This window comes from Balaenoptera borealis (genome assembly GCF_965194805.1).
Source record: "Balaenoptera borealis genome assembly, chromosome: 12".
NCBI classification, from domain to species: Eukaryota; Metazoa; Chordata; class Mammalia; order Artiodactyla; family Balaenopteridae; genus Balaenoptera; species Balaenoptera borealis.
In genome coordinates, this window is record NC_138869.1 from 41,119,700 (window position 1) to 41,137,491 (window position 17,792).

Consider the following 17,792-nt stretch of genomic DNA (forward strand, 5'->3'; position numbering starts at 1 on the left):
CTATTAACAATATAAATAGTAAAGGATTAGTATATCCAGAATATGAACACTTACAAATATGAACCCTTAAATATGAAAAACATCATCACCACAAATAGCCAAAACTGACATCATTACTTGAGAAATTTGAGCTGGTTCTTGAAGTGTTTCCCAGCTTTCTCTAATCACTCAACTTTATTATTCCATCAGTCATAAGAAAACATCCACTATCATCCTTAACATCCTATGGCTTTATACCAAACATGAATGCTCAATCACCTACTCAGCTTAATTTCCCCCATTCCTTCCATCCCCCAGAATTCCACAAGCAACCCCACACCTAGCCATCATCACACATTAAGGAAGAGAAACCTTACTGCTGCCCAAGGAACAGAAGGTGGAGAAAGAGCCAACTCCTATCTGGAAATGGCTGCAGTTCATTGAGAAACAACACACTACCCAAGGCACCTGGTGACTGTGGCATCTGGCAACCTGCAGCCAGCTTCCTGTGGGGGAGAGCCCTTCCTTCTACACTCTGCCAAGGGCCTCAAGAGACAACAGGCTGGTCACTGTTTCCTCAAGAGTTCTCCAAGGGTCTCTCAACTCCCTAGTAATGTCTTGGGTTTTTTTAAAGAAATGGGCCAGGGGACTTCCCTGGTGGCGCAGTGGTTAAGAATCTGCCTGCCAATGCAGGGGACACAGGTTCGAGCCCTGGTCCGGGAAGATCCCACATGCCGTGGAGCAACTAAGCCCGTGCGCCACAACTACTAAGCCTGTGCTCTAGAGCCCGCGAACCACAACTACTAAAGCCTGCGCGCCTACAGCCCGTTCTCTGCAACAAGAGAAGCCACCGCAATGAGAAGCCGCGCACCGCAACGAAGAGTAACCCTTGCTCGCTGCAACTAGAGAAAGCCTGCACACAAGCAACAAAGACCCAACACAGCAAAAAATAAAAATAAATAAATAAAAATTTAAAAATAAACAGATCTTTTAAAAAAACTGGGCTAGGCATAAAAAAGAATGAAATTTTGCCATTTGCAACAACATGGATGCACCTGGAGGGTATCATGCGTAGTGAAATAAGTCAGACAGAGAAAGACTAACACTGTATATTATCACTTATATGTGGAATCTAAAAAAATAAAAGAAACTACTGAATATAACAAAAAAGAAACAAAAACAGATATAGAGAACTAACTAGTGGTTACTAGCAGGGAGAGACAAGAGGGGAGGGGCAAGATAGGGGTAGGGGATTAAGAGGTACAAGCCTCTTATATAAAATAAATAAGCTACAAGAATATATTGTACAGTACAGGAAATATAGCCAATATTTTATAATAACTATAAATGGAGTATAATCTATAAAATTTTTGAGTCACTGTGTTGTATACCTGAAACTAATATAATATTGCAAATCAACTACATCTCCATTAAAAAAAAGAAATAGGCTAGGGATATGAATGGGAAGACAGAAGCAATGAAATGTTTTTTGCTTGTTTCCCAAAGTATGAGTGATCCAAATATGGGAGAAATAAAAATAGATTAAAAACTCAAGCAAATTATTCCTGGAAACTTCAGAATCACTAAAGAGCTAGTGCTTTCACCACCTGCCATTCAGCACTACAGGGAGCAAAGTGGTACCGGATGCTGCAACTGATTGAGAGAGGTGTCGGGGCTGGAGCTGGTTCAAGGGCCATGTCAATCCATGCTGGGCTTCCTGCTCTTCTTGAGGGCTCCAACTGGCAGCCTCTCTCAAGGAGGCTAGAATTAACAGGACCTCTGCACCCGCAAAGGGAAGATTTTAAGAGAGGAATGAAGAGAACAAGCCTGCTTGCAGCTTCGGGGGATTGTAGCCCTTCCCTCTGGAGCTCAGGCAAGTAAAGCCCCATACTCTCCCACCTGAAAATCCATTTTAAATGGTGATGGAAACACAGAATAACACACAAATCTTTGCAAAACATGCAAACTTCACTAGGGGCCCATGTAAGGGTGTCCACAACAAGCAAGAGGAAACTAGGAGGGCACAAGTGCTGTCCCTTTTAAGAGGGAATGGGCAAAGAGTAACACCAACAGCTCGAATTCTGCTGCTTTTATTTGAGAGAGGACTTGGGTACTCACACTAAGGTGATAATCTTCTAAAATTTGTTACTGTTGTATCTGTTAACCTAAGAGAATAGAAGACAGTAACACTGGTCCTATGAACAAACAAAAGCATGCTAGTAACCTGTATGGGGGGGGGGGGGAAATCAACAACTCAGTTTATTTTTTCATTCTACTGATGAATGCTTTGAAGCACTGAGGCTACGACCACAAAACACACACATACACACACACACACACACACAATTCCCAGAATGATTCAGTCGTTGAGAAAGGGCTGTACACAAAGACTAGGGTTTCACAAGCAGAGCATCGGATATCATTCTGGGAAAGCACAGGAGGCAAGAGAGAAGAAAGATACCTCCAGCAAAAAATTTCCTCCACAAAATGCATTCACATATAACTGAAACAGTTAAATGATCCCTTCAGACTCTTACTGAGGATAAGAATTTCTGATTTGAGAGCAGAAAACAAGGTAGGTTGAGGAGCAGATGCTGTGGAGGGCAGGGCTCAATTATCAGTTCCCATACCCCAGAGAGCATCACTTAAAGTCATGCCTTGGCAAAATAATAAACGATTGCATGTCACTGACCTCCTGAATTTTCTCATTAATTGAAACCTTAAATGTTAACTCTATGAATGCAAAAGGCTGGAGAGTAAATTCTGGTCAGAGAAAGACAGGTAAAGCCCTTTCTGACTGACCACATTAGATATAAAACAAATCTTTTCCTTAGGGCCACAGAAAATGCAAAGAAAATATGCATCTATCTGAGAGCACGCTGCATCTCTGCTTCCGGATTAAAAGAGTGGCTGGAATGTAAGTACAACATTTCTAAGCTGGAAGAGCATTCAGCAGTGGCTCTCCCAGGACCTTACACTCCACAGGGAAACAACTCTATAGACCTCTACCATATATGATCACCATCAAGGAAAAAACCTCTCATCTCCTCATGCTCAATCACAAATTCTGTGCCTGAAGAAATTACCTAAATATCCCACTCTACTTCTCTCCATACCACTGTACTACCTGGTCTGGATTCTGGCACAAGCCTCCAAAGGGTCACCCTGCCGCCTTCTGATGACTCCCCCTCCAATCCACGCTGCTTGCTGCAGAAAGAGAGCTTTCTGAATCTGATCACGTCACAGTCTCCACCCACCCAGGATCTTCTAAAATACCTTAAAATGTCCCTTCTACCCTTAGGATAAAATCTAAAATGCTTAAGGCTTTTTCTGATTGCTAGTATCCAGCCTTCCTTCTGACCAGCAAGTACCTCCCTCCAACCACCTGCACCCACACACCCTCCACTCCCTGCTCTCTAGCCTCAAAAGCACAGTGCTCTCAAGGTCTCTAGGCCTTGGCTGAGGCTGTGTCTGTCTTTCCCCATTTCTTCATCTAACAGTTATGTTTTAGATTCTAATGACAATTCTAACCCATACTCTCTTTTGGGTCTCTGCTTAAAGGTTAGCCTCCAGAAAGCCCTCTCTAGGTTTCTTCCTTTTTATTTTAGGATGTGCCCAACTGCTAAGCTGTAGTGCCTGTCAATATAGCTGCAGAGAGAAAGTTAATAGCTGCTGCTGTCTCTCTTGGTATGCTGTTTAGGGAACTTCATTCAAACCTGGCACATTCTGCTTCTGTATTCTAAATTGGACCAAAGATTATTTGAAGACTTCAGAAGAAGATTTAAAAAATACTGAAAAACCTTCTCTTCAGGAGGGTTGCTGGGTAACTCCAAAATCAGGGCAGGCACAGCAACTGGGGAATAGCTGTAGTCCCAGCACAGGTCTGTGATGAGCCCTGCTAGATATGGACCCTACCCCATGCCCAGTCATGTCCAAGCCCATCCAAAACTGCTCTAGTCACTAGCTCTGCTCCCAAAAGCACTGGGGCCCAGCTCACCAGCAATGCTTGTTATCCTTCAGCTAGATTTATTCATGTTACAAATATTACCCATTCAGTCCCCGAAACAGCCCTATTAAGTAGATGATATTACAATATTCCCATTTTACAGAGGAAAAAACTTGTTTCACAAAGCTATAAGTAGTAAAGACAGGATTTGAACTCAGGTGGTTGATCTGGCTCCAGAGTCCATGCTCCTAGCCACCACCCTGAACAATCTCTCCTCTACTCCCATTTCGCTGAAAGTTATGAGGGAAGAAAATAGAGTTCAGAAACAGAGGCACATATGTACTGTGCCTTTGTTTACAACAAAGGGTAAAACAAAAAGGTAATGCAGAATACTGGATCAATTAGATAATCATATTGGTGGAGGTGGGGGGGGAATGAAGCTTGACCCCTACCTCACACCACACAAAAATCAATTCCAGATGGATCCTAGACCTAAATGTGAAGGTAAAACATTAAAGCTTCTAGAAGATAACAGGAGAATATCTTCATGACCTTGAGGTAGACAAATATTTCTTAAACAAAGCACAAAAAGCACTAAACATAAAGGGAAAAAAAATGATAAATTTGACCTCATTAAAATTAAAACACCTATAGATCATCAAAAATACAATCTAGAAAAGATTATAAAACTGCAAAAAATACACAACTAAGAGAGTGAAAAATCAAGCAATATAAATGGGAAAGCTGTGTGTATGTGTGTGTGTGTGTGTGTGTGTGTGTGTGTATTAAAAAGACTCACATCCAGATATAAAGAATTCCTATAAATCAATAAGAAATTTGTGGAAGAAAGAAAAATGGTCAAAAACATGAGTTCAGGCACTTCACAAAAGTGAAAATGATCATAAGCATGTGGAAAAGAGCTCATCTTAAGTAATTACGGAAATACGAATTAAAACCACAATCAGATACTCCCACTCCCTGGATTGTTGGGAAGGAATGTTAAAGGCCCTACAATTCACTCTGGGGACTTCCCTGGTCGTCCAGTGATTAAAAATCCACCTTCCAATGCAGGGGACGCAGGTTCGATCCCTGGTTGGGGAGCTAAGATCCCACATGCCACGGGGCAACTAAGCCCGTGCACTGCAACTACTGAACCCCCATGCCTCAAATAAAGAGCCTGCATCCTGCAAACTACAGAGCCCACATGCTCTGGAGCGCACGCGCCACAACTAGAGAGAGGGCTGCACATTGCAATTAAGAGCCCGCACGTCGCAACGAAAGATCCTGCATGCTGCAACAAAGATCCCACGTGCCGCAACTAAGACCCGATGCAGCCAAAAAAGATAAATAAATAAAATAAAATGTAACATGTATTAAAAAAAAAAAAAAGTCACTCTGAACAACTGGGTCAATGTCTGACATGCTTTTCTGATGCAGGTTTATAAAACAATCTTCTGCCCCCAGCACACCCAAACTCTCTGCCCCTTTGTCTCCCTAACTCTAGCACACAGAAAAGGAGGACAGGAACAAGTAAAAATCAGCACTACTTCATTTCTAACATGGAGGTCACCCTAAACTCTGACATACACTATTCTGAAAAATCAGTCCAACAACATATATTCAAGTTGTCTCAGGAAAAAGCGACACAAGTTTCTGGGGAAGAGGAGAAGGAAGAGAGAAATACAGAATAAAAAGAAAAAGATTTGGCTTGAGGAACTTCCTGCAGTCCAGTGGTTGGGACTCCACACTTCCACTGCAGGGGGCATGGGTTTGATCCCTGGTCCGGGAACTAAGATCCCGCATGCTGTGTGGCATGGCCAAAAAAAAAAAAAAAAAAGATCTGGCTTGAATCTGTAATTTAAGGAATGCTTCTTGTCATCTACGTTGAGAACAAAATTCTGAAATGCAATAGAATGCTATTAACACTGTCTTGCCTGTCTTAGTGCATTCAGTCACATGGTCTAACTGCTTCCCCAGCTGATTCATAGCCCTTTTGTTTTGGTGATTCCTTTTTGTTCCTAAAAACATGCCCATTCTTCCCTGTCTTCATCCAGAACAAGAGAACAACAGATCTAGAATTCAGGTTGCAGACTTTTCATTTTGTGGAAAAGAACCTAAAGGCTCATCAAGGACTTGCCCAAGATCACAAAATTTAGATGAAGATGGTTGCCTTGTCTTGTGGGGTGTTCCTCTCTGTATCATACACTAAAGTGCTGAGGCAAAGGCTTTCCCAGACCACAGTTACAGCTTGGCTTTAGCCAGTATGGACTGCCCCCAATCTCTCCTGCACCATCAATTTCTCCCTCCCTACCTGATCAGTCCCACTGGCAAAAAGTTAAAAAGATAAAACCTGTTTTCCACCTGTTCTTGTTTGAGTCCCTATCATTGCACTGAAATTGATCAAGGCCACCAAGGACCCCCACACTGCTAAATCCAACAGTCAATTCTTAGTCCTCATACTACCAGGACTATTGGTTGCCTTTAACTAACACAGTTGATCACTTCCTCCTTGAAATGATTTTTTTTTTTCCACCTGGCTTCCATAACACTTTTCTCTTGGGTCTCCTATTACCTCAGTGGCCATTTCTTCTCAATTTTCTTTCCTAGATCATCCTCATTCCTTCCCCGCCTCTGCTGCCAAGTGCTTAGTTGTTCAGACCACTTCTCTTTAATTTCTCTTATTCCTGGAATAATCTTATCCTGTCCTGTGATTTAAGTACCATTCATATACAGATATATCCCACTTTTTTACCTCCAATGTAGAGTTCTCCTCTGAACTTCAATTTAATAGTCAACTGCCCTCTGGACATCTCAACTTGGAGGCATAAGACATGTCAAACTTAACATGTCTTCAAAACCGAACTCCTCTCTGTCCCCAATCTGTACCTCTCCCTTAATCTTCCTAAGCGTAGAAAATGGCATCTTCAAGTTGTTCAATAAAAACTTGGAATCCATCCTTACCTTCCCTCTTACTCTGACGCAATCTATATCTATTTCATTAACAAATTCTATTGGCTCCATCTTCAAAACATATCCAGAATCCAACTACTTCTACCACCTCCACCAAGTCACCATCCCTCCTGCCTGGAATTTTGCAGTATCCTCCTAATTGACCTGCCTGCTTTTGCCCTCAGCTCCTTCACAGCCTGTTCCTTACATATCAGCCAGTGTGATCTTTCCTCTGCTTAAACCCTCTAATGGCTCCCACCTCACAGAATAAGACCCCACACAGTCTGACCCCCATGGCCTCTCTTCTACCACCCTCAGCCTGGTACACTCTGCTTCAGCTACCCTGGCTCCTTGCTGTTTTCTCCATACACCAAGAAAGCTCCTGCCTTTGGATCTTTGCTCTTGCTATCCTATCTGCCTGGAATGCTCTTTCTCTAGACAACCACCAGGCTAGCTCCCTTATTTCCTCCATGGCTCAACTCAAAAGTCACCTAATCAAGTAAAGTCTTTCTTGACCATTCGACATAAAAAAGCATCATCCCACATTCATACCTTACCCAGTTCCCCTTTCTTCACAGCACTTAACACCTTCTGACATACTGTTTATGTACTTATTTATCATCTGTCTCAACCTACTAAAATGAAAATCCCATGAGGAGAGGCATTTTTATCCCCTGCTGTATTCCCAATGCCCATGCCCATGCCTAGCCAAAGAGGAGAAGCTCAATAAATATTACTGAATTACTGAATGCATTCCTTTCCCTTGTCACTCTCACATACTGTACTGTTCTCTTGGTGCCCCATGCTCTCTTTGAGACCTGCCATTCTTTTAGGCACTAATACTTACTGGGCTACACAGCTTTTTATGCAAATTTGACTCCTAATAGACTCTGTTAGGTACCTTTCTAACAAGACCGTGATTTCAAATAATGAATGTGACCAAGTCTACTCTGATAGTCTTGTAAATAAATGGTGGTCTATGGGCTGGAGAATAGTCACTTGGATTCATGGATAGATGAATAATCTGATTTGCTGAATGTTAATGGTTCATCTAAGGGGAGGTCTCTAGCAAAACATAAACAGGTTCTATTCTTAGCTCTGATTCCATTGCCCCCCATGACTTGGATAGCCAATAGAGATGACAGAATCTGTTATCCAAGCAAAATAAAAACACATGTCAATACAAAGGCTTATACATGAATGTTCATAGTGGCTTTATTTGTATTAACAAAACAAAAGAAAAAAAGGAAACCCCCCCACAAAAAAAGAAACCCAGGGAATGGATAAACAAACTGGGGTATACCTATACAATAGAATACTACTCAGCAATGAAGATGAATGAACAATTGATATATACATGTGGATGAATCTTTTTTTTTTTATAGATTTATTTATTTTTATTTATTTTTGGCTGCATCGGGTCTTCATTGCTGCTCGCAGGCTTTCTCTAGTTGTGGCGAGCAGGGGCTACTCTTCGTTGCAGTGCGCGTGCTTCTCATTGCGGTGGCTTTTCTTGTTGCGGAGCACGGACTCTAGGCGTGCGGGCTTCAGTAGTTGTGGCTCGCAGGCTCTAGAGCGCAGGCTCAGTAGTTGTGGCGCATGGGCTTAGTTGCTCCATGGCATGTGGGATCTTCCTGGACCAGGGCTCCAACCCGTGTCCCCTGCATTGGCAGGCGGATTCTTAACCACTGTGCCACCAGGGAAGTCCCACACATGGATGAATCTTAAAATAATTATGCTGAGTGAAAGAAGTCAGACTCCCAGAAAGAGAAAGAGAATGAATATACTATATGGCTCCATTTATACAAAAATTCTAGAACACATAAACTAATCAAGGGCAGAAAGCAGAACAGTGATTTCCTAGGGACAGTACCCCTACTGGAGAACCAGGAAAACAGCAGAGAAATCAGCACAGGTAATGAAGTAAAAAGATACCAGAGGAAAAGAAGTGGGCATCTGGCTTTTCCTTGCAAACTCCATAAGAATAAGGGTAGCAGACTTCCCTGGTGGCGTAGTGGTTAAGAATCCACCCGCGAATGCAGGGAACACAGGCTCAATCCCTGGTCTGGGAAGATCCCACATGCCGCGGAGCAACTAAGTCCGTGCACCACAACTACTGAGCCTGCGCTCTAGAGCCCGCGTGCCACAACTACTGAAGCCCGCGCTCCTAGAGTCCATGCTCCGCAACAAGAAAGCCACCGCAATGAGAAGCCCGCGCACCGCAACGCAGAGTAGCCCCCGCTCGCCACAACCAGAGAAAGCCCGTACGCAGCAACAAAGACCCAATGCAGACAAAAATAAATAAAATAAATAAATTTATTAAAAAAAAAGAACCATGAGAGGCAAGCAAGACAGTCTGATGATATACCCTCACATCACTATCTTCTGTTACTTCTACTCATTCTACTTTATAGACGGGAACTGCAGAACTAGCTGTGGGGAGACTCCAGCTGACCAAGCTGGCAGTGGATAGCAGAAGATGCTGTTGTGGGTGTGGGGGAGTGAAATGGTAATTTCCTGCCAGAGGTAAACTGGAAATGGGGCAAAGACCTCTAGACAGTTTAAATGACAGAAAATTGATCCCTGAACCATATGGCAGCTGTTAGGATGAATGAGAACTGAAGACAGTAACATCAGCAAACGAAGAGGATACATGCTCATTCTCCTGGAATCTGGAGAATGGCAGGAATGCATCTTCCTAGGCTCCTGAAGATCCAAGCAATGATGATCTAGTGCAGTGTTCAGGTATAAAACTGAATATTGGTGTGTTATAAAAAGACAAAAACTTTATTCCTAGGTCAACAGGAAGCTTACAAACAACCAAATCCTATGCCATGAAAGGTTAGAATTAATTGAGCTGTGTGGCTGGCCAGATGACCTAACATTAGACTAACGATGAAAAGGAAAAGTCCAATGCCACTTCAGCAAGTTGGGGACAAAGGAAGGGTGAGCCAAGCAAACCAAACAGGAGTCCAGAAGGGGTCCACCAGCTACAGAGGGGCAGTTCTCTCACAGTAGGAGCAATTTATAGTCACTTGAAGTAGCTGGGAGGCAGAGCAGCACCGCAGGAGATGCAATAAGCTTTCTGGAGTTGTGAACCCATCTAATAATCTCTCCCCAGATAACTTCCTCATCTTCACAGAAGCAGAATTGTGAATGTAACTTAGGAAACTCACAGACCACTCACAGTTATCCTCACACCTATCTGTGGCCACCTGATGGGTCCGTGACCACCAGACCACCACTTTGTCTCACCACAGGAACTCTGCCACTGACTCCCTCCATGACTTGAACAAGCATGCTCCAGTCTCAAATCTTTAGACCTAAGTCTGCACATCATCAAAGACAAGGTGAATGCTAAAGGTCCTTCCAGCACTAAAGTGAGGCTTATATAGAGGAACAACAATTTATTTCCTGGGGAAGAGCATATGAGTTCATTGTTGCTGTGTTCCAGTCTTTGCCTTCTCATGATGGATGATGAGCTAAGAAATCCAACTGCCAACACGAAGTTGTCTCAGCAAAAATTCTATTAGAATAAAGATAAGGCAACCTCTGTCACTCACTAGAGTCACTCACCATCCAGCAGGTCTTCCTCGTCATCCCTGCCATGCTCCTCCACTGCCACCTCCTCCTCCTCCTCCTCCTCCTCTTCCGCATCCTCCAGCTCCACGTCTGGGTCCAGGTCTGGATCGCTCCCTGAGGCGGATTCGTCTGACATGGCTCCCAGAGGTCCTCAGTGGACATTACCGTCTCATGGTCCACTGCAGGGATCCTAGGAGGAGCACAAGAGGCATCAGAATCACCAAAGGCTTCACTTAGGAGCATGAATTTTTCAAAGAGAAAATGTCAAGGATGAATTCCCTGGGAGCTTTTCTAAGCAGGTCAGCTAACCATACCCAAATCTCAACCCTCCCCACAAAGGCACTGGCCCTAAGACATATTTTGGTGACTCTCTGCCCAGCTCAAGCTTCTCTTAGCTGCTTGTTTGGTCCCTTTAAGATATTTTCTTGCCCAAACGCCCTATACACCTCAGAATTCCCATTTGTTCGTTCCTTCATGCATCAACTGTTTCCTGAGCACCAACTCTTTATATCTATATATATACATATACATGTATATATAATCACAGGCACTGTACTAGGCTTTGGGGACACAGTAGAAAGAAGAAAAAAGTATGTTAGAGGGTGCTAGTTGGCTCGTGTGGGCCAGAAGGAGCTGTTATTTTATATAGGGGCAACAGGGAAGTTCTCACTGAGCAGAGGCCAGAAGGAAGAGGGAGCCACACAGACATCTGGAGGGACTGAGTCCAGGCAGAGTGAGCAGCAAAGGCGGAGCCCTGGAGCGGGAGTAACTGGGAGTGCTCAGGGAATAAGGAGTGGGCCCTGCCTTGGAGCACTACAAGGAAGATGGTCCACTCTCCAATCACCTGAATAAAGCACTTACAGGCTACTGGCTATTTATCACACTGTCACTCCTCCCAAATACTTAGGTAGCCTCAGGCTCCCCGTGGCTCAGAATGCCCCTGTGCCCACATCTCTGTTCTCAGGCTCTGCCCTAACTCTTGGCCCATTTCCACCTCCATTTCTTCCAAGAAGCCTTTGTCAACTGCCCCAGTCTTCTGGGATCATATTCCCTCTTCTGAACTCCAGAACTCCAGTAGCCATGCTAACCATGCTGACCTTCACCGAAGGCTTCATGTGAGCTACCTGGCACAGTGTCTGCCTTCTTTGGTTTCTCACCTCCTGACCCAACAGTAAGGCCCTAATGGCAGGGATTTAGCTGGGAATTGCCTCTTTGTATCCTAAATCTAGAAGCATGTCCTATTCATTCATTCACATTCACTCTCTCTCTTGCCAACCAGCTCTATTACATTTACTATGTGTCAGGCACTATGCATGTCTGTCTATCTGTCTCTCTCTCCACTTTACTATTAGCAAGGTCATTTCTTCTTCAGTGGAAAGAAAAAACAAGATAAAGAAAGCTAGACGGATTGTTTTGTGATAAAGCAAGTAGAGCAAAATATTAACATGAAGATTCACCAATTCCTTCAATTTTTTGGTATACTTGGTTTTTTTTTAATAATAAAATGTGGGGGAGAGGGGCACAAGATAAATAATCTTTTATAAGACAAACTGTTGTAGACAACCACATCCAGAATCAGGTCATCCTAAAATTCCTCCCATCTCCCAAAATTAAAAAAAAGAAGGAAACACAAGTCTCTAATTATTCAACACAAATACTATTCCAGAACTGGAATCTCTTATTAAGGTCCAGACACAATTTGAAACAGAATTTCTATGTTCTCCCGAACAGAAACAGAAACAAAACAAAGCAAACTGGATCCTTTAGAATTTTGGAAAACTAGAATTTAAGTTTAAGACTGCTCAGTTAAAAACCACAGGAATAATGAGTGTGTGTGTCCTGATGGGTCATGTACTTAGCCTCTCAAGACAACTAAAGCAAAGAGCAGCTATGAAATGATTTAGTAATAAAATTCAAATTTTTGCATTAATAACACACTTCCAAAAACATTTACAAAGGGCATTAAGGTACAGGGAAGAAAAGTGATCCACAAATAAATATTAATATAACTAATGCTGGGTTTCCCTGGTGTCACAGTGGTTAAGACCGCCTGCCAATGCAGGGGACACGGGTTCGAGCTCTGGTCCGGGAAGATCCCACATGCTGCGGAGCAACTAAGCCCGTGCACCAAAACTACTGAGCCTGTGCTCTAGAGCCTGCGAGCCACAACTACTGAGCCCATGCGCCACACTACCGAAGCCCGCATGCCTAGAGCCTGTGCTCTGCAACAAGAGAAGCCACTGCAATGAGAAGCACGCGCACTGCAATGAAGAGTAGCCCCCGCTCGCCGCAACCAGAGAAGAAGCCCGCGCGCAGCAACAAAGACCCAATGCAGCCAAAAATAAAATAAATAAAATAAGTAGTAAAAAAAAAAAAAAAAAAAAAATATATATATATATATATATATATATAACTAATGCTGAGCTACCATTCACTGACAAAGCAGATTACAAGTCTCTGAAGGAAACCTGTATCTTTAGTTCATTAGGTTTTAGAAAGGAAGTAGTAAACCAATTAAATATCAGCAGGTTTAGAAGTGAAATTTATTTCTAAATATTAGTATAATGATAATTCATCAGCAACTACTCTGTGTTTGGAAGTCAATGTTCATAATCAGCATAAACCCCGTTTCATTCTAGACTGCTTAATAAGTGTTTTGCTTACAGTGTGCCTGGCTGATTATGGAGTGGCTTTTAGAGAACAATTTTTAATTAGCAAGTACCTTTAGGTAATCTGAATTCCTGTCATTTTAGAGAAGAAATTGTGTGGTGATGGAAGAATGACAATCACTGAGAGGTCAGCAGTAACAATGAAAAGCCTGTAAACCCCCAGTTAACAAACATCTTCAAAACAACCTCAGCCCCAAGCTCCTGACAGACAGAAGCAAACATCAATTAAACATTCAACAACCACACATATTAGACTATGAAAGACATTGATCCAGCCCCCTTCTCAAAACATTTTAAAAACAGAGGAAACTTTAAAATAGTACCCAGGCCATCAGATGCCCATGACAGAGAAGAAACTGGAAAGTAATGGATTTCTTAAGTCCCATCAAATTTGGTTTTTCTCTTTCCTTCCCTTCCAAGAGCCACTAAACTTCTTTACATAGAGGACACAATGAATTCTTTTCTCAGCTCTTTAGAACCATACCAACTACTTAAGGGGCAGGTTTTGCTGTTACTGATCACCTTCAAAAAAGCAACAAAGGGAAAATGGCAGAGGAAAAGCTGATCTTCAGGGGGCAGCAGCACAGTCAATTGCACTTTGTCTCTAAGGGGCTCCACCCACCCACACAGACACTTCCATGTGGGCAAAGCCTTTCAGAACACAGGGAAGGCAGCCCTGATTCAAAAAATTAGCTCTTAGTAGAACTGTTAGACAGACATGAGAAAAAAGTTGATGAGGAAAAAAATGCATCTCCCCATTTGCTCCTCATCCCATGTGAAACACTGCTTCAATCTCCAGTGAAGAGAAGCTCTGCCTCTAAGACACAGAGACACTAGGAGAGTGATCATGGGTGTGTTGCACCTTGATAAGGATCTGTATATTCCTACAAAGCAAATTCTGGGACTCAAATTCTATTTTAATGAAATGGGAGACCTAGCTATTTAAAGGAACTCCAAACAGAACCACTCTGAAAGGAAAATATTCAACCCCTAAGTAATATGTTAATTTCTACAGTTTAATACATTGGGATTGCTAAAAGGAGGCTATAATTACGAAGAAACACACAGCCAATCCCAGTCGAGCCTCTCAAAGCAATCTTGAGAGCGAAGGAAAAGGGTCTTCTGCCCTGCTAAATTAAAAGACGACACCTGTCTGTAAAGTGTTGCCTGGCCAAGAATCAGCAGAATTAATCATGTGGGCACAGCCCTTAGACACACCCCTGGCAGGGAGACACACAGGAGGAAATAAACACACAAAGACACACACACACACCAGAGGGCAGACAGCAGAAGCAAGAAGAACTACAATCCTGAAGCCTGTGGAACAAAAACCACATCCACAGAAAGCTAGACAAGATGAAAAGGCAGAGGGCTATATACCAGATGAAGGAACAAGATAAAACCTCAGAAAAACAACCAAATGAAGTGGAGATAGGCAACCTTCCAGAAAAAGAATTCAGAATAATGATAGTGAAGATGATCCAGGACCTCGGAAAAAGAATGGAGGCAAAAAGATCGAGAAGATGCAAGAAATGTTTAACAAAGACCTAGAAGAATTAAAGAACAAACAAACAGAAATGAACAATACAATAACTGAAATGAAAACTACACTAGAAGGAATCAATAGCAGAATAACTGAGGCAGAAGAACGGATAAGTGACCTGGAAGACAGAATGGTGGAATTCACTGCTGTGGAACAGACTAAAGAAAAAAGAATGAAAAGAAATGAAGACAGCCTAAGAGACCTCTGGGACAACATTAAACGCAACAACATTCGCATTATAGGGGTCCCAGAAGGAGAAGAGAGAGGGAAAGGACCAGAGAAAATATCTGAAGAGATTAGAGTCAAAAACTTCCCTTACATGAGAAAGGAAATAGCCACCCAAGTCCAGGAAGCGCAGAGAGTCCCATACAGGATAAACCCAAGGAGAAACACGCTGAGACACATAGTAATCAAACTGGCAAAAATTAAAGACAAAGAAAAATTATTGAAAGCAGCAAGGGAAAAAAGAAAGATAACATACAAGGCAACTCCCATAAGGTTAACAGCTGACTTCTCAGCAGCAACTCTACAAGCCAGAAGAGAGTGGCATGATATACTTAAAGTGATGAAAGGGAACAACCTACAACCAAGATTACTCTACCCGGCAAGGATCTCATTCAGATTCGATGGAGAAATCAAAAGCTTTACAGACAAGCAAAAGCTAAGAGAATTCAGCACCACCAAACCAGCTCTACAACAAATGCTAAAGGAACTTCTCTAAGTGGGAAACACAAGAGAAAAAAAGAACCTACAAAAACAAACTCAAAACAATTAAGAAAATGGTCATAGGAACATACATATTGAAAATTACCTTAAACGTGAATGGATTAAATGCTCCAACCAAAAGACACAGGCTTGCTGAATGGATACAAAAAAACAAGACCCATATATATGCTGTCTACAAGAGACCCACTTCAGACCTAGGGACACATACAGACTGAAAGTGAGGGGATGGAAAGAGATATTCCATGCAAATGGAAATCAAAAGAAAGCTGGAGTAGCTATACTCATATCAGATAAAATAGACTTTAAAATAAAGAATGTTACAAGAGACAAGGAAAGACACTACATAATGATCAAGGGATCAATCCAAGAAGAAGGTATAACAATTATAAATATATATGCACCCAACATAGGATCACCTCAATACATAAGGCAACTGCTAACAGCTATAAAAGAGAAAATCGACAGTAACACAATAATAGTGGGGGACTTTAACACCTCACTTACACCAATGGACAGATCATCCAAAATGACAATAAATAAGGAAACACAAGCTTTAAATGACACAATAGACCAGATAGATTTAATTGATATTTATAGGACATTCCATTCAAAAACAGCAGATTACACTTTCTTCTCAAGTGCGCACAGAACATTCTCCAGGATAGATCACATCTTGGGTCACAAATCAAGCCTCAGTAAATTTAAGAAAATTGAAATCATATCAAGCATCTTTTCTGACCACAATGCTATGAGATTAGAAATGAATTACAGGGAAAAAAACGTAAAAAACACAAACACATGGAGGCTAAACAATACGTTACTAAATAACCAAGAGATCACTGAAGAAATCAAAGAGGAAATCAAAAAATACCTAGAGACAAATGACAATGAAAACACGACAATCCAAAACCTATGGGATGCAGCAAAAGCAGTTCTAAGAGGGAAGTTTATAGCTATACAAGCCTACCTCAAGAAACAAGAAAAATCTCAAATAAACAATCTAACCTTACAACAGACTCCCTGACTTCAGACTATATTACAAAGCTACAGTAATCAAGACAATATGGTACTGGCACAAAAACAGAAACATAGACCAATGGAACAAGACAGAAAGCCCAGAGATTAACCCATGCACCTATGGTCAACTAATCTATGACAAAGGAGGCAAAGATATACAATGGAGAAAAGACAGTCTCTTCAATAAGTGGTGCTGGGAAAACTGGACAGCTACATGTAAAAGAATGAAATTAGAACACTCCCTAACACCATACACAAAAATAAACTCAAAATGGATTCGAGACTGAAATGTAAGACTGGACACTATAAAACTCTTAGAGGAAAACATAGGAAGAACACTCTTTGACATAAATCACAGCAAGATCTTTTTTGATCCACCTCCTAGAGTAATGGAAATAAAAAGAAAAATAAACAAATGGTACCTAATGAAACTTCAAAGCTTTTGCACAGCAAAGGAAACCATAAACAAGACGAAAAGACAACCCTCAGAATGGCAGAAAATATTTGCAAACGAATCAACAGACAAAGGATTAATCTCCAAAATATATAAACAGCTCATGCAGCTCAATATTAAAGAAACAAACAACCCAATCCAAAAATGGGCAGAAGACCGAAATAGACATTTCTCCAAAGAAGACATACAGATGGCCAAGAAACACATGAAAAGCTGCTCACCATCACTAATTATTAGAGAAATGCAAATCAAAACTACAGTGAGGTATCACCTCACACCAGTTAGAATGGGCATCATCAGAAAATCTACAAACAACAAATGCTGGAGAGGGTGTGGAGAAAAGGGAACCCTCTTGCACTGTTGGTGGGAATGTAAATTGATACAGCCACTATGGAGAACAGTATGGAGGTTCCTTAAAAAACTAAAAATAGAATTACCATATGATCCAGCAATCCCACTACTGGGCATATACTCAGAGAAAACCATAATTCAAAAGGACACATGCACCCCAATGTTCATTGCAGCACTATTTACAATAGCCAGGTCATGGAAGCAACCGAAATGCCCATCGACAGACGAATGGATAAAGAAGATGTGGTACATATACACAATGGAATATTACTCAGCCATAAAAAGGAACGAAATTGAGTCATTTGTTGAGACGTGGATGGATCTAGAGACTGTCATACAGAGTGAAGTAAGTCAGAAAGAGAAAAACAAATAACGTATATTAACACATATATGTGGAACCTAGAAAAAATGGTACAGATGAACCAGTTTGCAGGGCAGAAATTGAGACACAGATGTAGAGAACAAACGTATGGACACCAAGGGGGGAAAACCACGGTGGGGTGGGGATGGTGGTGTGCTGAATTGGGCGATTGGGATTGATATGTATAAAATTGATGACTAATAAGAACCTGCAGT

General features: G+C 41.8%; 1 protein-coding gene across 11 annotated transcripts in view; it reads right to left on the bottom strand.

The window, feature by feature from the left end:
• Nucleotides 1–17,792, bottom strand: part of RAD54L2 (RAD54 like 2) — a 98,680-nt gene that overhangs the window by 43,340 nt on the left and 37,548 nt on the right. For all 11 annotated transcript variants that reach the window (XM_082348142.1, XM_082348147.1, XM_082348141.1 and 8 more), the window contains one exon: nucleotides 10,451–10,646. In XM_082348142.1, the coding sequence (XP_082204268.1) occupies nucleotides 10,451–10,592 (142 nt within the window). In that variant the 5' untranslated portion in view covers nucleotides 10,593–10,646. The remainder of the gene's footprint in view (nucleotides 1–10,450; nucleotides 10,647–17,792) is intronic.